General features: G+C 45.7%; 1 protein-coding gene across 2 annotated transcripts; it reads left to right on the forward strand.

The window, feature by feature from the left end:
- Positions 1–253: 253 nt before the first annotated feature.
- On the forward strand, positions 254–21044 carry ube2f (ubiquitin-conjugating enzyme E2F (putative)). Of its 2 annotated transcripts, none has more exons than XM_042081085.1 (10): positions 254–473; positions 3161–3295; positions 4928–4957; positions 5304–5369; positions 10369–10436; positions 11743–11813; positions 11933–11990; positions 15986–16018; positions 16191–16253; positions 16344–16451. In XM_042081085.1, exons 2-10 carry the CDS (start codon positions 3181–3183, stop codon positions 16404–16406), a joined length of 567 nt encoding a protein of 188 aa, XP_041937019.1. In that variant the 5' UTR covers positions 254–473; positions 3161–3180; the 3' UTR covers positions 16407–16451. The 2 variants fall into 2 exon arrangements, with proteins under 2 accessions (XP_041937019.1, XP_041937020.1); XM_042081086.1 differs by lacking the exon at positions 16344–16451 and adding an exon at positions 19644–21044 and having other exon boundaries at positions 255–473.
- Positions 21045–22122: the final 1078 nt, after the last annotated feature.

Genomic DNA, 22122 nt, shown 5'->3' on the forward strand with positions numbered 1-22122 from the left:
ACAGACTATGCGGAGAAGTCTATTTCTCCTCTTCCCTTAAGTGAAGCAACTTTGCTTAACACATAAACGAGTCTGAAGTGAAAAGACTAATAGTCTACTTGATTGATACAGTTGCAAGTCTCTGATCCATTTGTCAGTTTGTACAAAATAAATAAATAAATAAAATGCTGCAAGCACGTGCGATACAAATGAAGTGATAGCAGTGAAGCGGAACTATAACGCTGCGTGATTGTAGCGAGTCGGAAGTATTTCTCTAACACAATTATATTAGCACTTCCGCCTTTGACATCGGTCTACCGGAGGTGTTCATCTAAGTTAATCCCAACCATTATCTCTTTGTTATTTCCCAGTTTACTGCATTGGATTGCCGGTTAAATTATTAAATTGCGAGACGAACTCGTAGCTTTATCTTTTGAATATTGATTATGGTGTAATTTGGAGCACTTTCTTTCTCTCCGACAAAACCGCAGCAGGTACAGTATTGCTAACATTAGCTCACGAAATAACGTTAGGACATTGGCACAGTTCCGAAACATTTTTGGATACTCGCCATTGTCATTGCCGTTTATCTGTGTACGACTGCAATTCGTATGTTATGAACAGTTACATTCTTACTCGGCCATAGATAATGCGTTTAGGGGTTGATATGAACACTTAAGAACTTGTCAGTGTAGTGAGTTGATAGCTAGCTAGCACCTCTAAGCAGTAACCACATAGCTAGCTAGTCGGCTTCCCTCTTGGATAACTTGTGAATCCGCTGGGTCTAGGAGTCAAAAATAGCTAGACTTTCAATACCACATCATAAGTTGCTTGAACGAAAAACTGTCAGAACTGCTAGGGGAACACCTTTGGTTTGCAACTGAAACGAGTACAACAACCCTGTGAAGACCAGCTAGCCTCTCTAACAAAAACAAACGTTAGCTGGTTGTGCGATTTCGCAAATGTAGACCGGTTAATCTGGGAATTACTATCCATTAATCGATTATTTAATTAAAGGGTATATTCTTCTTTGACCATTTAGAGGACGTGCTCTCTGTCCAATGAAATACAAGCTAGATCACGGTCCACCGTGGTTGACAACTTTGTTTTTATTTAAGTTTGCCCTCAGACGACACTCTTTAGACCCTGTTACTGAATGTGAGCTGTACTGTTTTCCAACGAAAAATGCATTGGATAATAGGTTTTTAGTTTGTCATATTGAGATGTAAATCAGGTTTCTCGGCCAAGTATACTTGCGTATACAAGGAAGATGTTACTTCAGATTTAAAGTAAAGATATGGCAAGATGTGTTATCCCAGACACTTCATCTCCATTTTGGATGCTCACCTTTTCCAGTTGTACTTTGTGTAAAGGCTTTTATATGTAGGACTGTATAAAGTATGTAACCCTGAAACTGTGTCTGGAATGTTGTTGAAAACAGATTGTTTAAGTGTGCAAAGTCTTGTTATCGTTGCATCTGCTTTGTCTGTGTTGTAGCCATCAGAATTTGGTCTCTGGCTGAACTTGACCATGAATACAAAATTTCTTGGAGCTTTGCCTGTATGTGTGCCCTTGCATACCAGGGCTGTTTTCTTCCTGGAGCAACAGATTCATTGATTCGTGCAAATCAGGCTACTTTGCATTAAGTAATGCCCAGCACTTCTAAACGCCTCCACTCATATCACTTCCTGTATTTTCCGCCATTGGTTCTAAAGCATTGAAAAGGGAGAGAGACACATATGCTTGAAGTGTTGGATTTGTGCATTCCCTCTATGCCCCTAACTTCTGATGTGCTTAATACGTATCTGTCGTCTGGACGTCTCCCTCTAGTGCTTCTGACTGGGAGTGTCATTGTGGGGGCTGTGCTCGGCTCAGGAGGCTGATGGGTTCTGATGTGCTGCCAGGCCTCATTGACTCCTCTGTCCCAGAACAGTCCCACACAGACAGTGTTGGCCTCCTTCTCATCACAGGCAGCCTGGAGTCGCAGTCGAGTGGAAGGCTCTTTCATAAGTAGTGCTGTGTGCTTATGAGTGTTGGGGTCACTTGGGCGCTATGTGCAGAGTGTCTGTGATGGTATGTGACTTTGCCTGTGGACTCCATGTGGATTTATGCCTGTCCCACCACAGTTGATGGAGCTCAGCAGTGCTCATGTGGGGCTTAGTCTGGTGCTTCGAGCCTGTCAAGCGCAGTGTGCAGTGGATAAAAACATACCTAGTTTAGCCAATGAGAAATATTTAAATTGTTCTTGTCAGGTGGATTGTTGTAGAGAAGGTGTTGTCAGGTGTAGCTGAGTCGATAATGACCAGGAGTAGTTTACTTGTTTTGCTAGGCTTCCCCAGGAAGAGGTTTGAAGAAGGCAGTTGTTGAACATTCCTCCTTCCAAATGTCATACCCCTAGGCAACAGAGGGCCACTTTTCCTCTCCTTTGGGCTCTGTAAATAAGGGGTGATTTACCTCAGTAATATGTATGTTGTGACACCGTAGAACATTTGCCCCTTAGATGGCCAGGCACTGCATTCAGGTAGTCTTTCAGTTATAACTTCTGCAGTGAAGTGTCAGGGTGTTTCAACTCTTCTTGGACAATTATGGCATTGGCCACATGGAATTTTCTAAATAAATCGAGCCTTATTTAGGATACTTTTAAAAAAAATTGGCAACCTCACTAGGAACACAAGGCTCTATTCAGCTGTTGTCTACTTTAGCAAATATGCAGAATATTCTCTTTATTTTTATGTCAAAATATGTTACAGACTCCAGAATGAGAAATTATCCTCCGATCCACACTCCAAATAAAGCCAAACTCCAAGCCAATTAGGGCCAGTTCAATAATATTCACCCACAGAGAAATTGATTAGATTCTCTGGAAGAGTTTGAGTTCTAAATCAAAAGCTAAAACACAAACACAAAGGCACTCTGTTTAACTTGTTTTGTTTTAATAAATGTCTATTTACTTACAAACTATACATAAGTAACCATAGCATCATGAATTAACTTGAATTGAAGATAGGCTTACTTATGTAGGCTGTTGAAAAGAGAGATATATAAAATCAATTGTAGATGCATTTATGCTACTCTTGCAAGAGATATAGCCAACTTTGCATTAATTTGATGGAGTGTGTTTTGCTTTGTTAGATTTTGCTCTCACAACATTGAAAGAGTTGACCTTTCTCTGCTTGCACAGGTGAGCGAGAGGGTCCGGCCATGCTGACGTTGGCGAGCAAGCTGAAGAGGGATGATGTGCGGGCCGGTCGGGCCCCCGGGGGCCCCTCGGACTCCAGCCACCGCGTGTCCGTCCGAGATCGCCTGCTAATCAAAGGTACCCCCCCCATTTCTTCCCTAAGTCCAATCTATGCAGGGGATAAGTTCTCTCTGTGGCCGTCAGGCTTGAGTTAGCACATCCCTGAAAAATTAGAATGCGAGGTGGGGGTGCACAAATCGATTTGTAATCAATTTCAATTTAATTTCACTTGTGAAGTGAATAACAACATGAATAACAACATGAATAACAACATGAATTAACTTGAATTGAAGATTGATAATAGGTGTGTCCTTATGTAGGCTGTTGAAAAGACACAAATTTCAAATTTGATTAGATATTTTTCCCAAATTCTGCAGCCCTGATGTGAGGTTACATATGAAACTTGTTTTGTGTGGTGCTTGACGCCTTTATATACTAAGTCATGCAAATTGTGATAAATACATTCAAATACAAATAAATAAAATTTACGACAAATATACGACATCACACATGATGACAGTCATGTTTGCTCACCGACCAACTTTTGTCTGTCAAAAACATTATATATTAGATTTTGTGCCTTTTTTGTAGTGTCAGCGAACCAGGTTTCCTATTGCAGAATTTTGGTATTTGACGGACCAAAAAAGATGCATGCAAAACTATGGTTTTGACTTTTTACGATTTTATTTTGTTCAATTTTTTCTGGATGGTTATGCCTTGTAATGTATATCCACATTCATCCCTTGTCCTGTTTTCCTTGACACCTGGTACAATGCTTGGAAGAAGCCTCCGGAAGCTGGTGATTAGTTAGACACCAGCGCTTTCCTCAGGCATTGCCTCAAGCTTATGAGCTTCTTGCATCAACTTGTTTACTTTTTGTCTTTGGCATCAGAGAGAAGAACTGTCAGCCTGAGGACTGGCAAGCAAAATAAACTAAATGTCAGCTGCTAGTCATTGAGCTCATCTTTTCCTCCCCATCTCATAAATTAGACTAGAAGGGGCTAGAACATTTTTTTGAAAGGGAGCCTATCCCCTCCCATGGCAAGCTTTAGAACTCTATCTCATGCAGGCGTGTTTAGACAGACAACTCTGAGTCCCGTTCCTCTGCTTGTCAGTTAAAAGAACCAACGGAGGACATTTTTTGAATCAGACACACAATCCACTTGCTCGCTAGCTAGGTTGCTAGCGGACATTCCTCTGCATGCCAACATCGGCGTGCTTGACACCTAAGGCCTTGAAACTTGTGGGACGAGCCTGTGTGGCAGGGGTCCAGCCTAAATATAACTTGCCCAGAGAAACAGTCAAGTCAGACCGGATGCCATTGCCTTGTGGGCCAGCAATGATGAATGGAGTAGCTATAACTGCTCAGAAGGACCCCAAAGACGGTCTAATCTCCGGTCTGGCCTAGTTTTCGACGGCACAGAGGATAAAGGCGGGCAGGGTTGATGGACAGGTATTCCACTGGAGGAATTCCTCCTCAGACAGGAGTCGGTCAGGTGTAGAGGGATGGAAGTCCACTGTGGACTGACGGACCCCAGTGTCCCTGAGAGTGGAGAGCGCAGCAATACTTCACTATCAGCATTTTTTTTTTGTATTTGGCCTGAAAAGGTCATACAGTGTCTAATTACACTGCCTTTCCTTTTTTCCCCTTTTCTTTCCCTCCCTCATTCCCTCCCTCCCTCGCTTTCTCTCTCCCCCTCCTGTTTGCAGAGGTTGCAGAATTGGAAGCCAATCTTCCCAGTGAGTGTGCTTACCTTTTCCCTCCACATTTGCCAGCACACAGAAGGTCACCTCTTCATCCGGAAAACACTGGCAATCTGCTCTGTTATTTCCATAACTATAATACCTTGAAGTCTCAATGAAGAAATAAAAACATAACCCATAAAATAATAATGAAGAAAATTTAATGAGAGGATTCATTATCATTATAGGCAGTCATTTTAAGCATGTATGCATAAAGTATGTAATCCATGTATTGTTTTGTTGTTGGTGTGGTTACCTTTATTATTAAGATTAGTAGTTGTTGTGGTAGTAATAGCAATAGTTAATGTTTCCATTTTTTTCCTGTTTTTTGTGTGCTTCTCAGGCACCTGCAAAGTCACATTTCCAGATGTGAACAAGTTGCACCACTTTCAGCTGGCTATAAGTCCAGGTGAGTCTGTCAGTAAAGGAGCATCCCTACCTCTCTTGTAGATGTTAAAGGTACACTAGGCTAGATTTTCATCTTAATATAGCCTATACAAAGGCAATTTGATGGTAACCGAACTTGTAATAGGGGAATCGTTCAGCCAAGCATAGTCATACAGCTCAGCCGTAGAAAGTTGCTAACGATAGAACCAGCCATGCAACTTCAAGAATAGCGGCCCGAAGACATCTCGCGAGATTCGGGAAACATCACCTTGTCAGTAGATATAACTCTATCAGTTGTCAGTTTTTGCCTGTTGTTAATCCTTCACCTACACAACAAAAGCATTTTCATTGTGTACAGGGGGAAGAAACCATAAGAAGTAGGCTATTTACAATGGCAGAGTAAAATATAAATATATCATGACTCTAGGGGGAGCTCTGCAGTCGCCAAAAATACCTGCATACTATACCTTTAACACCTCATATGGTACAGCTGGTTACTTGAAAAGATGGTGTACTGTATGGTGTTGGGTTTCGTCTGATTGAAGCCATAATTGTCGTGGCTGTCATGAAAGCCTTGTCTCTGTTTACTTGTTTGTTTTTGAAAAGCATGACAAAGTACATTAGGGCCCTTGTTATTAGCATTATGTCATTAATCTCATGGCCTCTGCCTCAGACAGAGGCTTAGGAATGAGAGAATTTTCATCAATGTGTTGCCTTTGTGATGTTCTATGAGACTATAAACCCAATTTACCACTAGCTCCAGCAAGTCCCACATATACAGGATGCTTTCCTAATGAGAGGAAATGGCTATGAGTTCTTTGCACAAAATGATTGCTGAACACTTCTCAACATTAGAAAACATCTGGAAACAGAAACGAGTTTTTATACGGAGTAATTCAATAAGCGGCTCTCTTGCTCTGCAGTTAATTTTAGACCCAGATCTGCTGCTTTGTTGATTGCAGTATTCACTTGGGGTCACTCTGAATGCAGACCCACAGTGCAAAGTGCCTTAGCAATGTTTTGCTTAAATTATAACATTCCATATTTCCTCCACCCCATGGTATTTACATTCAGTAGAATTGTATTTCCTCCAAACTTTTTATTTATTTATAACCAATATACTATATAAACTGTGAGTGAGTTTTTGCATTAGAGAATATGCAAGCGTTGTTGCATGACAGAATGATTCCACATAGTGTGTGAATAACATTTCTTTAGCATCGTGCTCTTCACTGGTGTATACTCTTAGCAGTTAGGAACCATTCTCTTGGCAACGGTGCATCCAAATTGTGGGTACACAGTCTTGCTGTAATTAAATGTGTGAACCTGCCCCAATGAATTTTTCACAGTCCCTTGCCCAGGGGAATGAGTTTTTCAAGGGTACGGGTTAGTGGGGAGTGGAGATTAAACGCGATGAAGACACAGACTTTCAAACAGAGCCCGACGCAAGCACGGACTGAACAAACACGTCCCACGCTCGGGCTTCTGCCCTCGTACAAATCAAGTATTCATATTACAAGTGCCAGGTGACGGCAGCCATGATTTATTGAGGAGACACGGGGGGGCGCACCTCCAGGACAGAACGTGCAGCCGGGGGGGGGGGGGGGGCGATGTTCAGGATGTGAGCGGCCTGATTTAATGTGTCTTGTGTGTGACACATCAACTATGCAACTCCTGTCACACATGTAAAGAAAAAGCGCATATATGCATATACGTATGTGTGGGTGGGTGTCTGTTTACATAGGCCTATACTCGTGCTCATCATAGATAGCGTTAAAAAAGGATTTGTGTGTGTCAAAGATTTGTGTGAAACCATCTGATCTTCTGACTCTGCTAATTAGCGCATGTTCTGACCTGGCACTAATTTGTGTACAATTAATGAGTGAAATTGGCTGCGGCAGTGACTGGTCAGGGTCCAGATTTGGCAGTCAAGTATGTAAGTAGAACAGCTACCTCCCTTTAACACGCAAACACATGGACACACAAGGACACTCACACCAGGGAAGCCCTTTTGAAAAGGCATCACAGAGGAGGAGGATTATACAGAGTCAAAAGCCTGGATGACAATCAGCTTTTCTCTCTCTGTCTCTTTCTTTCTCTCGCTTTTTCACTCTTCCTCGCTCTCTCCTTCCGTCTGTCTTTCTCCCTCCCTCCTCCCTCCTCTTTTTTCTTTCTCTCTCTTCTCTGCTTCTTTCTCTCTGTCTCTTTCTCTCTCTCTTTCTCTTTCTCTTCCTCACTCTCTCCTTCCCACTGTCTTTCTCCCTCCCTCCTCCCTCCTCTTTTTTCTTTCTCTCTCTTCTCTGCTTCTTTCTCTCTGTCTCTTTCTCTCTCTCTTTCTCTCTCTCTTTCTCTTTCTCTTCCTCACTCTCTCCTTCCGTCTGTCTTTCTCCCTCCCTCCTCCCTCCTCTTTTTTCTTTCTCTCTCTTCTCTGCTTCTTTCTCTCTGTCTCTTTCTCTCTCTCTTTCTCTTTCTCTTCCTCACTCTCTCCTTCCGTCTGTCTTTCTCCCTCCCTCCTCCCTCCTCTTTTTTTCTTTCTCTCCCTTCATTCTCCCTTCCTCCTTTGCTTGTGTTGAGAGTGGAGAGGCTGGAAAGCTCACCCCGGGTTGATCCTCATCTCCTTGTGTCTGAGCTCTCCTGAGCCACTCTCATTTTCACGGGGCAAGTGGGAGAGAAGCGGCAGGAGATTCTGGTGAGCAACGAGAAATCAATTTCTCATTTAGGCGCCTCTCTGAAGACGGCCAAAATGGCTCCGCGAAGCTTCGGCGACGTCGGCCTGTCTAACCCCTGGCCTCTGGTTCATCAAATGCACGCACCTGTCTGAATGGTTCGATGCTCCAGGACTCTGTAATTTTCCATCTCACACATACACACACGCTCTCCCTTTCTCTCACACACACCCTCTCTCACACGCGTGCGTGTGTCCTGTTCGGCCCCCTTAGTCCAGGCCCACTTCTGCCTGGCCTCCCGTTCTTGCCCTGTGACTCATAGCTGACGAGAGAGAGAGATGGAGATGGAGGGAGGTAGAGAGCCTGCTGTCTCTGACCACCGCACCGGAGGCTGATCCCAGCTGATGCTCTGAGCGCGGGCAGTCAGTTCGTGTTTGAGAGCACATACACTCACACATAAACACTCTCTCTGCTCTCCTTAATGTCATTTTGTGCTAAACTCTGTATTCAACAAGGTAAAGCATCCAATCAAAGCAGGTAAATTACTGAATAGTTGTAAATTATCATCTGACTTCATCATCAAGCTAATCAGTCTCATTTTATTATTGGCAATTTGGCATACACTTCTGAATATCATCCCACCTTCACCGTGGTTTCATCGGAATAGACTCCTGAAAAAGTGTACTGAGCAGTTCTTCCATGCAAGGCCATCGGGGCGAATTGCTCGGTGACGAATTGATGGTTCTTTGTGCCACTAAGCGATCCACTCCTCAAAATTGCTATGAAGCAGGTAGCCGAAGACCTCTTATACTGCTTTGACAAATCACCTCCTTTTGAAGGCTTGTACTACCTTTTAAGCTTCCTCTCTGCTGAGAGATGAGCCTGAGAGCCCCTAAGAGTCCAATTTTGTGTCTTCTTATTCTTGCTTTAAACTTTTTTTTCCGATGCACGAGCTGCCAAAAACCGTCACTTGCTCTGCTAGCCGACTCTGACACAGAAGCAAATATCCGGCGGGCGTGTGTCTGGTGGTGGCTGCGGCAGAAAAAAATGCTGGCCTCAGCACATTAGCGGCCACTGAAACCGGAGGGACCCCTCTGGAGTTCCTTCTCCCTGACAACAAGTTTTGTGTGTGTGTGTGTGTGTGTGTGTGTGTGTGTGTACTTGGTGCTCAGATGCTCCCTCACTTCTAAAAGCTCAGTGGATCCCCCGCCTTTGCTTTGAATTATTTATTCACTTGTTCTTATCAATTGGAGGTTTGTTAAAAATTGGGTCGAATCGTTCTTGTGATGGCAGTGCGAGTTAGCCTGTCTGAATTGGCAGCTCAAATGAGGATGCGGATTGAACATAGAGTTGGTGACAGTCCGTCTGCCAGCATGTGAAGACGAGTCTTTGGCAGCCAGATTTATTTAGAGACATTTCTGGGGGGGAAATGTGTGATGCTGACTTATAAAGGCAGCATATGATTTTGGTGGTGTGTGTGTGTGTGTGTGTGTGTGTGTGTGTGTGTGCATGCGCCTGCATCTGCCTTTCCTTTTCCCCTTCTGTACAGTGGCACAAGAGTGTGTAACAGATGGGGGAATTAATTTTTCAAAGGCACGCTGTACGTGTGTATAAATACTTCAGGGTTTTCTCCCCACATCTATTTCTTTGAGTTGCCCAGAAAACCCCAACTGCTCCTGACGATGCTCCCCAGCCCCATAGATTTTTCTTTCCAACAATACCCCCCTCGACCATCTTAACAATGTATGTGGCAGGCAGGAAGCCGAGCAAGTTGGAGGGAGGGAAGGAGGGAGGGAGGGAGGCGGTCGTGGAGAAATTATGTGACTTCTGCCAGAAGAACTTGTTGTAGCAAATAAATCAAGACCACGGCCCCAGTTCTGCCTGAGCAGCATTGGAAATGTACAGTTTGTTGTTGCTGTTCTTATGGATTATTTAACCCCTCTGATTGATGCCCTGCACCAGGCTGTAGTGTACAGTGAAATAACTTAGGACTGACAGTACCAAAAAACGTAATGGTGTTTGTTCAAAGTAATGTTGAACATGATTCAGAAATGATTCTGAAAGTTGTCTGGCACAATGAGAGTGTTATATGCCATAATGAATCTCTGAATGTGGACATCTTGATTTGAATATTGGCAAGTAGGACACAGCAAACAGTAAACAGCAACTTGTATCCTCTGTGTGGGGGTGTGGCTGTGGGCGTGTGTGTGTGTGTGGGTTGCGTGTGTGTGTGTGGGTGGTTTGAGAGATCATCTTTTCTGTAAGAAATTTGTTTGGTGGATTCAAATAGAATTCAAATGTGTGTGCAAATGTGTGTTCTTGTCCACTGAACCGCGCATCTCCTTCTCTTCCCAGATGAAGGCTACTATCAGAGTGGAAAATTTCAGTTTGAAATCGACGTCCCCGACGCCTACAACATGGTGGTGAGTTTGGCTATCTCTCGGTAGACACACGCTCATCACAACCAGTTCTCTGCCATCTCTCATTAGACACACAATGATCCACACCCAATTCTATGCCATTCTGTGCTCACAGACTGCCAAATTATCGTCCGATTGGATTAAAACATGCAGGGCTTTTTGGGTCAAGCTGCTGTAAAGCCCTGGAAAATGCGATAGTGGTAGTTAATTCATTTAAGTATCGGAAATGAGAGTCAGAGTTGCGCCTATTAAAGTCTGATGTCTCTTGTCGAACATACCAAGGCACCAGGCAGGCACAGACAGACGCCTCTAGCTCTCTCCCTGTGTCTTGACATCCAACCATTTGGAGGCTTTGATGGGTGCTGGAGTTGTTACATTTGCTAAGTACTTTTAAATATTTTAGGGTTCTTTGACTTGAGTCCCCACGTATAGGCTCTCTTGGGCTGCACATCATACCCAGTGGCCGTCATCGTCCTTTAAAAAAAAAAAAAAAAAGCAATATTTGTGCCTGGGTCCATCTCTGGGAAAAATCGTCCCCCGCACATTAGGCTGATGCATTAATCAAGCATAAGAAAATGATTTTTCGTTCTATATTTCCATCCTCAACCATCATGTGTTAATTGGCTCCACTGTGCGTCATGGAACAATGAGCTGGAGGAGGAGAGGAAGCGGAGACGACGTCCCAAGCTGTCTTCTGTTCTGCACAGGGGCTTTGTCACGTCGTCAGTCTGTCTTCATTTGACTTGGTCGCGCTTTTAATTGTCTCTCCGATAAATGCCATAGAATTGACCCACGTAATCCCATTTCCTGTCAGCGCGCAGCCATTAGGGTGTAGCGTCTTCCGCCCACTTATTGCGTTTGAGTGCCATCAAAAGAGATCAGTTGAAAAGGCATGGTTAAATGGATGCTATTTAAGATGTTTTTTTTATTTTTTTATTATTGAACCGTGGGTGAGTGAATGAGGGAGGGAGGGACTTCTCTTTCATGGATCAGGAGCTCCAAGTCAATCTGTTTGACCTCCAGTGTAAGAGTCCTTTAAGACGAGTCCCTAGTTATTACACCTGTTACGCCAAGATTGGCTCATCATAGATGATGACGCCAGTCTCTCTCTCTCTCTCTGTCTCTCTCTGTCTCCCTCTCTCTCTCTCCCTCCCTCTCCCTCCCTCTTTCTCTCTCCCTGCCTCTCTCCCTCTCTCTCTTTCAGGCAGACACACACACACACACACACACACACACGGCATGCATTTTCACGGATCGACGCCTCTGCTTTAATTGATTTGTCTCCCCTGCCTCTCTCTATTTTCTGCAGCCTCCAAAAGTCAAATGCCTGACCAGAATATGGCACCCCAACATCGCCGAGACGGGGGAGATCTGCCTGAGGTAACTGCCCCCCCCCCAGAGCCGTGTCGTTGGCATAATTAGTCGCACTGCCAGTGCTGCTCGTTAACGATCAGAGGCTTAATGGAGTCGCTAATGAAAGCCTTTTGTTCCCCCCACAGTTTATTGCGAGAGCACTCGATTGATGGCACAGGCTGGGCACCAACACGGACGTTAAAGGTGAGTCGTGTGTTTGTGTGTGTGTGTTATTACTCTGAACTTCAGACTTTATCAAGAAAATAAAGTCTTTCTATCGGCTGAAAAATCTTGTCTTCAAACTCTTATTCTATGGGCTAAATTTACTACCTGTGTGTGTGTGTGTGTGTGTGAGAGAGAGTGAGTGAGTTTGAGTGATCTCCCTTTCCCTCTGAGCTCTTGCTGTCTTTCTGTGTATCTGCAGCTTACTTAGCTGCTGCAGAAGAATACCTGCACACATCTTTGACACACACACACACACACTCACTCTGTTTCCTCTTTCATTCATTGATAATCATGTTCGTTCCTTGCAGAATCTTTTCATCTCTCTTCGTAAGACAGTCTCTCTCACACACACACACACACACACACACACACTCCCACACTTTTGTCACACACTGGTGCACACATACGTCTCTCCTCTCTCTCTCTCCCTCCCTCTTTCTTCTCTGCTCTCATATACACACGTTCTTTTTTTTCTATTCCTTCTCTTGCCGTCTCTCTCGGTTCTCCCCGACTCGTTCTCTCTGCCTGCAGCCCCCTTAATTGGTACACAGTACCATCATCGCTCAGTGTGCCAGAGAAAAGACACACTGCCTCATCCTCTCTTCTTCTTCTCTCTCTCTCTCTCTCTCTCTCTCTCTCTCTCTCTCTCTCTCTCTCTCTCTCTCTCTCTCTTCCCCCTTTCTAACATATCCCTCTTCCTCACTCTCTCTCTCTCTCTCTCTTTCTACCCCATCTCTCTCTTTACCCCCCCTCTCTGCCCCATCTCTCTCTTTTTTCTCCCTCTTTTCATCTCTCTTTCTACCCCCTCTATTCTGTCTCTGTCTGGTTGTCTGTCTGTCAGTCTGACTTTCTACTCTCTTCTACTCTCTCTATTGTCAGTGATGTTTCCATTGTCCCCCCCCCCCCCCCCCCCACACACACACACACACACACACACACACTGAGTAGCTGAACTATTCATGTATTTTTTTCTCCAGCGCCTACCATCTCTTTCCTCTGGCTTCCTCTTGCCATCCCCTCTATCCCTCGCTCCTGTTAGCGTAGCGTTCCATTCAGCTCCGTGCATTTCCTCACGCACTGCACTCTGGGATGACGCATTTTCAGGAGCTCGTGGCTGCCGCCGCCGGCGCGGTTAATGGCTCCGGATGGTGCAGCCCAACAGGCTAACAGGTCAATTACGCCGCCTCTGAACGGGAGAATGGGGCAGAATGAACTGGACCATCTACAGGACGAGTGTGTGGCACTCCCGTCGATTGCTCTCAATCCCCTCGCGTTTCGGCGGATGCCTGGTCGTTCTCCCTCGCTGATCCAGGCCATTATAATAGCCCAGACGGAGGAAATCACATGTCGCTCCGCCTCTCGCTTTCTCACCCCTTTTTTTTCTTGTTCTTTTTCTCTGTCTCTCTCTCTCTCTTTCTCTGTCCTTCTCAATTATTCATATCACTTTCTTTTGGAGAATACCTGCTCGTATTTTCACCACCCACGAATACACATACACACACACACACACACACCACACACACATGCACACAATGCAGTCTCTCACCTTCTCCTGCTGTTTGTGTGTCTTGTCTGACGGGCCTCTCTCTCTATCTCTGTCTTTTTCTCTCTCTCTCCTACTTCTGTCTGTCTCTTTATCTTTCTCTCTCCCTCTCTCTTGCTCTCCTTCATTGTGTGTGTGTGTGTCTCTCTCTCTCTCTCTCTCTCTCTCCTTCCTTCTCTCTCTCAACCCTCCCACCCCTACTGTGGCTGGATGTGTGTGTGTGTGTTTGTGTGCTGAAAACTGAGGTGGTGGTCTGTTTGTGTGTGTGAATGCGTGGGCAGTGAAAACTGAAGTGGTGATGAGTGTGTGTGTGTGTGTTAGATAAGTGACAACTGTGTTTTGTTTGTGCTTGGATCTTAAGTGCAACGTTGTGTGTGTGTGTTTAAGCACTGACTGTTGAAAGTAGTGCAGTATTAGTGCCTGTGCTAGGAGCTGTGTGTGTGTGTGTGTTGGATATTAGTGTATATGATGATGGGTAAAAGGGAACTCTCTGTGTGTGCATTGTCAGCTGTGTAGCCTCATGTAACCAGGCTCTTTCAGCCAACCGTTGTTGAGCTGTTTGTAGGGCTGAGTTTGTGTTTGTGTTAAGTGTGTATATTATCTATGTATTTGTGCGTGGTGAGTGATGTTTGTGTGCTGTGTGTGCGTGTGTGTGTGTGTGTGTGTGTGTGTGTGTGTGTGTGTGTGAGTGCGTGCTGTGAGTGTGTGTGTGTGAGCTGTTAGTGCTATGGTGTCCTCGCAGGTTTAGCCCTCCTGCAGTGAGCTGACAGCACGTTCTCCTGTCACTGTCAGGCCCTTGTTGAGCAGCAGTCATCACCCACCCCCCCCCTTTTTTTTTTCTATCTCTCTCTCTGTCCTCTCTCTCTCCCCCCCTCTCTGTCCTCTCTCCCTCTCTCTCTCCCTCTCTGTCCTCTCTCTCCCCTCTCTCTCTCCCCCTCTCTGTCCTCTCTCTCCCTCTCTCTCTCCCCCTCTCTCTCCCACTCTCTGTCCTCTCTCTGCTCTCTCTCCCTCTTTCTTTCTCTGTCCTCTCTCTCTCTCCTCATCCTGTGTGCTTACCTCCTGCTCTCTCTGGCCGAGCAGATCGCTGGTGTTGGCTGTCACTTCCCCAGGGCACACTCCTCTATCTTCACTGTCACTGTGACCACACACACACACACACACACACACACACACACACACACACACACATACACACACACATACAGAGAGAGATAGACACCCATCCATCCATCTGAACCTGACTCACTAATCCATTGTGAAATACACTCCCATTCTCTTTCCAAACGTTCTTCCAGATACACTCCTATTCCATCACATGCATCCTTCATTAAGATGCTTAAAAAGGAGGTCCTTCTCTAAATTTGAACATATTAAAATGAATGGCTGATTGTGTACATTTGCTTAGTTGTTTGATAATAAAGAAGAGTGAATTGCTTGTTTTGTTTTTTGCTAGGTTTTTGCTTGTTTTTTTACAAAGTTTACACTGTTCCGGTTGAATAAAGTCCTCATTTTGTTCAGGTTTAGGCATTCACACAGATTTAAAGCGAGCTTTCCAGTCAATATCCCTGCGCCTCTGTCGAATGCTTAGCCGACTGTCTAATTATGCACACAAGGGCTGATTGGGATATGACCGTGGCTGATTGCCAGAGAGAAAATTGGGACAACACTGCGCTAAGCAGATCTGCATACCAGTGGGACCAACGTGTGTGTGTGTTAAATACGGTCGCCTCCAACGGGCAGGCCAGCCAGCTACTTGTACAGCTCCTAATGCCACCTGCCGATGCTACGCCCACTTTCCACCATGCAAGAATGGTATGGGGCAGATGGAGAATGGCTATTTCATGGCCTTCCAAGGTCTCTGGACGTCAGGGTTTGTTTTTTTTTGAACGGCTCATTGACAATTGAGGGGGCTTGAAATCTCCCATGGAAAACTGGCGGCAGTGTTGATGGAGGACGATTTCCATGCATTTAGCTCCAAATCATTCAGTCGTTATTGATACCGCCGTACCTCAGCCAAACCTGGCGTGCGTGCGTGTTTACTGTAAGCATGTGGGTAGCCACAGCTGCACGCACTGTGCTGAGTGATCTGGCTTTGATGGACTCACGGCTGAGCGCACTGAGACGGATAGCCTGAAGGCCACTACCAAAGGTCATGCGAGGAGTCGCATTCTTCACACATGTTCTAAAGGAGACCTGTTTCGCTTGGAGTGTGTGCGTGTGTTTTGTGTGTGCGTGTGTTTTGTGTGTGCGTGTTTTATGTGTGTGTGCGTGTTTTGTGTGTGTGTGCGTGTGTTTTGTGCGTGTGTGTGTTTTGTATGTGCGTGTGTTTTGTGTGGGTGTGTTTTATGTGCGTGCGTTTGTTTATTTGGGTTGGTTGTGTATGAATGTGTCCTGTTGTCCACGTGTGCTCAAACTCTTTGTTCTTTCTCAGGATGTCGTGTGGGGGCTGAACTCGTTGTTTACCGTAAGTAGTAGCGTCTCGTCCTTATGAATGTCTGAATGCTGCCGTTATGCTTAAACGACTCCCTTACCCCTCATCCCTCTAACCTCCCCACTAAATGCCTACAGTACGTACGTAGAAACGTGTAGGTCTTGTTTTGATGAATGATGAATCTGCTATGGTTTTGCATTGGCAGGATTTGCTGAATTTCGACGACCCGTTGAACATAGATGCTGCGGAGCACCACTTGCGGGATAAGGTAGGAGAGCCTGGAACTGGGAAGGAACACACACACACACACACACACACACTCTTTCACCCCACCAACACACAGGCCTCTGTCCCACAGGACTCTCATGCAGCAGGAGCGAGCGGTGCAGGAATGAATATGCGCTGGCTGTGGCCTTGTTAAACTACTAAAAAAGACATAAAGTGCCTTTTGGGAAGTGTGTGTGTGTGTTATTGGAAAGTGGTGTGTTTGTATTTCATCTGAATTTGGCTGTGTGATAAGAGCCTGCATGTGCTTTCTTCTGAGTAAGCTGTGGGTGTGTGTGTGTTACAGCAGACATTTGCCCAGTGTTATTGATGAGAAAGCTGCTATGTTTGTTTTTTAACCAGGGAGAAAAGCTTTTGTGTGCGTGTGTAATTTTTCCAGACAGGTACAGGAGTCGGTCCAGATGGGCCGTTTTTGAAACTCTTTTAATACCCTCTCACGATCCCCTGTGCCCTCACTTCACCAGATGGGGGACATCAGAAGGCATTGTAATGCTCTAAAATCCACTGTGATTCTCTATGTGTGTGTGTGTGTCTGCCAACTCTGCATGATTGTTTATCAGCTGTTCTAAAAAACTCAAGTAGCCCTGTGTGTGTGTGTGTGTGTGTGTGTGTGTGTGTGTGTGTGTGTGTGTGTGTGTGTGTGTGTGTGTGTGTGTGTGTGTGTGTGTGTGTGTGTGTGTGTGTGTGTGTGTGTGTGTGTGTGAGAGAGAGAGAGAGAGAGAGAGAGAGAGAGAGAGAGAGAGAGATGGAGAGAGAGGAGGAGGGGAGAGAGAGAGAGAGAGAGAGAGAGAGAGAGAGAGAGAGATGACCGTGCCGCTGGCTCACCCATAGCCGTGTCAGATGGGGCTGATGCGATGTGAGGCCAGTCTTTTTCTGGTGTGATGATCTGACCTGAATTTGTCTCACTCCATCGCACTTAGAAAGGTGACTGGCAAATTGGACCTCATCACCCCCCCCTCCCCCACACACACACACACAAATGTGTTTGTATGTGTGGGTGAGCGCGAGAGCTGTCTGAGATTAAAGGTAGAATGATGGCGTGTCTTGCTGTTATGTGTATTTGTGTGTGCGTGGGGGAGAGAGATAAAACATTGAGAACAAGAGGTATTGATGGTGTGTGTGCACATGTGTTTGCATATGTGGGCTTGGCCTGAGGATGTGAGGCTTAGCGCTTATTTGTGTGACTGTTGAATTCATGTGCCGCAAAACAACGTCCTTGTGCTCATTTGTTGTTGGACATTTTACATCTTCTGTGCAGGGCTTAAAGTATTCCTGCACTGTACCGGATCTCCGGTGTGTCGCAGCTGTGAGGAAGATTTCCTCAGGAGAAAAAGTCGGGAAATCATTTTAGATGAGGGTCATCATTTTCATTGTTCGAGATACCGCTCTGAGTTCACCTACCAATGGCAAGCTCTCGCTTTCAACCTAACAGATGCGTTTAGCCAATCACAAGCAGAGTAGAGCGGGAATTGCCTGCACGTTCTTGTAGAGAGAGAAGAGAAGAAGACATCCAGCAGACAGCTGAAAGTGTCGCAGGGAGCGTGAAAGTAGCCTACTGAAAGGCAGCGGAGCGTACACTGCTTCGGTCACTCGCCTGATAATCATTGATGATGTTGTGAAATTAAGGAGCGTTAGAAAATGAAAACAAAGATTATCTCGATCAAGATGTACATGGTTGGCTACTAGTTAATGTGGTGTCAACACACATCCCCAGCTGAACATTTTTCAGGCTCAGGATTTGTTTTTTCACTTTAAGCCCTGAGTCTGTGTGTGTGTGCGTGCCCATTAGAGAGAGAGAAAGCGCTGAACGGAAATGTCGATTGGTCCCAGCACACCTCCAGAAAGGTTGGGCGGGGGGGGGGGTCAGAGTAATGGCGTCAGCAGGCCGAGATCGTGTTTCTGCTTAGCTGTTCCTCTGAGAGAACAAGCAGGGTACAAGAAATCGCACCACAACGAGACCCTGATGAATATCAACAACTTCACCTACCCCCCCCTCCCCGAAACCCTGCTGCGGAAACCCATTGCCCTCTTCTCTCGCTCCGTCATTCGCCTGGCACAGCGTGCCGCCTGTTTAATTGCGGGACTGTTTTGCATCACTGGGGCAAATTTATCATACTAATCCTTGACGGTGCCAAGATGGTTTTACCAAAGCCAGTGCTATTGCCGCTTATTGTTTCAAAACAATTAGCGTAACGAATAGCCGGCCGTCTTATTGGATTTCCATATTCCAAGAGCTCAGGGGCTAAATCCGGCCTGGGATGCTACGGTGAGTTGGCTAGCCCGGCCCTGGTGCTCTGTTGTAATATGAATTATGGCAGCGCGGCTATTAAAAGTGCAAGTTCACCCAGATAGATGAGACAAATGGAAACTTCTATGGAGTGTAACAGATGTTAATGAGTTTTTTCCAACCTAAGGGGAGGTTTGGTGGGGGCAGTGAGAGCAAGCGAGGACTGAGGGAGAAGAGAGAAAAAGGGAAGAGAAGCAGAGATATTGAGTATGAGAGGGAGTGAAGAGGATGAAGGGGGTTTGTGTGTGTCTGTGTGTCTGTGTGTCTGTGTGTCTCTGTGTGTGTCTGTGTGTGTGTGTGTGTTTATTTTGTATATGAATGAGTGGGAGAGAATATGCGCATATGAGAGAGTATGAGGGAATGTTGTGCTTGGGGATGAGGATAAAAATGACTAATCGTTGCGGAACAACTTCTCAAGTCCATGGGAAGTGACAAGCCACCAGCCCTTGCGTCCCATTTCTGGACCGCTTCTTCTGTCTGCAGACACACACACACACACACACACACAGAGAGAGAGAGAGAGAGAGAGAGAGAGACACATAACCACAGTCCATAGAATATTTATCATAGTCTATTCAGTTGCCCCTCCTTCTGTTTCAGATTGTCAGCCTGCCCCACATACACTGTTCTCTAATGTCGTGACTGTGTCGGCTTTCACTCATGAGTTTTGTGTGTGAGAGTGTGTGTGCGCATATGTCTCTCTCTCTCTCTCTCTCTCTCTCTCTCTCTCTCTCTCTCTCTCTCTCTCTCTCTCTCTCTCTCTCTCTCTCTCTCTCTCTCTCTCTCTCTCTCTCTCTCTCTCTGTGCGTGTGTGTTTTAAATAGCTTCTTAAAATTTTAATGCCCGTCTCGGGACGTGGTTCTGAAGTTTTTCCATATATGAATGAACCCACTGATGCCAGACTTCCAGCTGACTTGCATAAAACATTAAACATCCTCAGATCAGACTGTGTCAACGAGTATGTCCTTCACACACCTTTCCTCTCTCTCTTTCTTTCTCGCTCTCTCTCTCTTTCTTGCCCTCTCTGCCTGTCTGTCTGGCTTCCTTTCTGTCTCTTCATGCTTTACTTCGTTTTTATTCCTGCAGGAGGATTTTAGAAACAAAGTTCAAGACTTCATCAAGAACTATGCGAGATGATGAGCGGCGCTGACCTCTTCCTCTTTCTGCCACATGATGCAGTGCGATGCCAACCCACACGTCCCAGGGCACAACACCTGGCTTTCACCCAGACGGCACCAGTGACGACCCCCCCAGTCTCCCTCTACCCCCCATAAAGCATTAAAAAGACAATTGGAAGAAAATATAATGGGAAAAGAAAACACATTTCGACAAAGAAAATTACTGCTTTAGCACTTCTCTGTGGACTCTTATGGATCCCAGCTGGGCACTGTATGAGCCTGGGGTGGGGTCTGTATGTGTGTGTGTGTGTGCAAGTGTGTGTATGTTTGTACTTGTGTGTCCTTGCATGTGTGTGTGTATGTGTGTGTGTGATTCAATGAGCAAGCTGGATATGTGAATCCGAGCAATGCCCTGAAGTGTGATTGCTGAATAGGCAACGGGAGGGATGTGGAAAGAAAATAAGAACACAACAAACATGGCAGTCATCGTGTCTAAACATGGCCGACAGACTGTTTTTCAATGTCATCTCCCCCTGTTCTAGTGCCTGCCTTTGTGTTGTTCATGTCCACGGACACTTAGCCTAGGTCAAACCAAACGAACCTGCACCTCCGCATGCCACAGCCAACAAATCCCAGAATGCACTTGTTTTACTTGTTTTGGCTTGCCAAAGAATATCAAATCACAGGATCATTCGCAAAGGTCCCTCTGAAGCTGATTGGCCAATGTGAGTGGAAGGCGGGGCTTCTGCACCATGTGGCCTATGGTAGTCAACCAGCGGCGGGTTCTTTGCAGGAAATGGGAGGCCTCTGACGGCAGTTGTAGTCCCTCGGGTTTGTCATGCAGTGCAACACAAGAGAGACTGTTCAACAGGTCATTTAAACACATCTTTTAAAAAAAAAATGCACACAGTGTGGATGTGTGTATCATAATGTCTCACTGAGTGTGCCTCTGTATGCGAGAAAAGAGACTGTTTCAGCTTCCTCAAATCAGAATGTGGAATATGTCACTTCCTCTGTTATATGCATCTTATTGGCTGTGAAAAGTGTGTGCGTGTGTGTGTGTACGCGAGTATGTGCGCGAGTATGTGCTCAGCTTCACAGGCGTGTGCATGTATACATCTGTGTGTGTAGATGTATGCTAGTATTTTTATGTATCTCTGTCATGTACTTTGCGGGAGTGACTGTATGAAAGGTGTGTTGGTGTATGTATGTGTGTGATGTGGTAGCATGCACTGGGCTCTCAATGTGCTCAACCATAAACCGTCTGAAGAGCCAGTGAGGCTTGACGATATTATTTAAACTCTTCTTTTCTTAGAGTTGTATATCCATTTGTAAAATATATTAAAGAGGAATTATACTATGGGAGGCACTTCTTTTTGGCCCTTTGTGTTCATTGCCTCATAGCGAGGATGCTCAACTCTGGGGGGGGGGGGGGGGGGGGGTTGGAGATGCCATTTCAGCTGTTCGCTGCAGTACAGTACCACTGCGCGAGCTCATCACCTCCTTTTCAATCCGTACTCCCATTTTCCTGAGCTATGCTTGTCACCTTTCGTGCCCCGAGAGAGAGAGAGGCTTGTCAGGAGACAAGAGAATAGATTTTCGATGGGCTTTCAAGAGCCCCACAAACAGACAGACGTGCACACATTTCTCCAACACACACACACACACCTCCCTCTGTGTCTGTTCTGCTGTTCTGTTCTGTTCTCATCTGTTTATAAAGCCCGAAGCATGAGGCTCTTTGTAAGATTGAAAACCTGTATTTAATTGGTACAGGATGGTCCCCTTGGGAGCATGCCTTTTAATAGATCAATCCGGTAAACTTCTCTCGGGGGAGGGCCATTGATTTCGATAGAGCGTTTGGTCGTTCTTCGCACACCAATTAAGCGCATGCCGGTTATCTTCCGGGCTTAATTGTTCATTCTGAGCACACATGGGAAACAGTGGTCACTGGCTATCACAGGACACGACCGGCGACACGTTCGAGTCCAGTGTGCATTGATCTGTCGGGGTGTTTTTGTTACCCACTCCCACTTTGCCGAGTGGATAAGATCTTGCTTATCAGATGCTCTTTTAATTTGACATCCATTTATCTACAGTATCTGACCTTGACCTTGTTGTGTCACATCACCATAGACCATGATAAACACCCAGGGTTTGCCTTCGCCAATGGGGTGTCACGCCATTTCCAATACAGGACTAGATTAAACAGCCCTGCATTGAGCGATCCTCGCTGGCCCTCAGCTCCCTTTACACACCTTTGCGTAACACTCTTAACGTTCGCCCTTTTCCCATGTCCTGTTGCGAGCTTGTCTTCACTGCGCACCTGTCGCTCACCCTCTCGAGAGCTGTCAGTCAAGGTGAGACTGCGAGAGGCCTCTTGGGTGTGGGGTCGGATGTCTGTTAACTCGCTCTAAGTGCAAAGTTAGTGAGCTCCGAACATCCAGCCC

The sequence above is a fragment of the Alosa sapidissima genome, chromosome 23 (genome assembly GCF_018492685.1).
Source record: "Alosa sapidissima isolate fAloSap1 chromosome 23, fAloSap1.pri, whole genome shotgun sequence".
In the NCBI taxonomy this organism is placed as follows: domain Eukaryota; kingdom Metazoa; phylum Chordata; class Actinopteri; order Clupeiformes; family Clupeidae; genus Alosa; species Alosa sapidissima.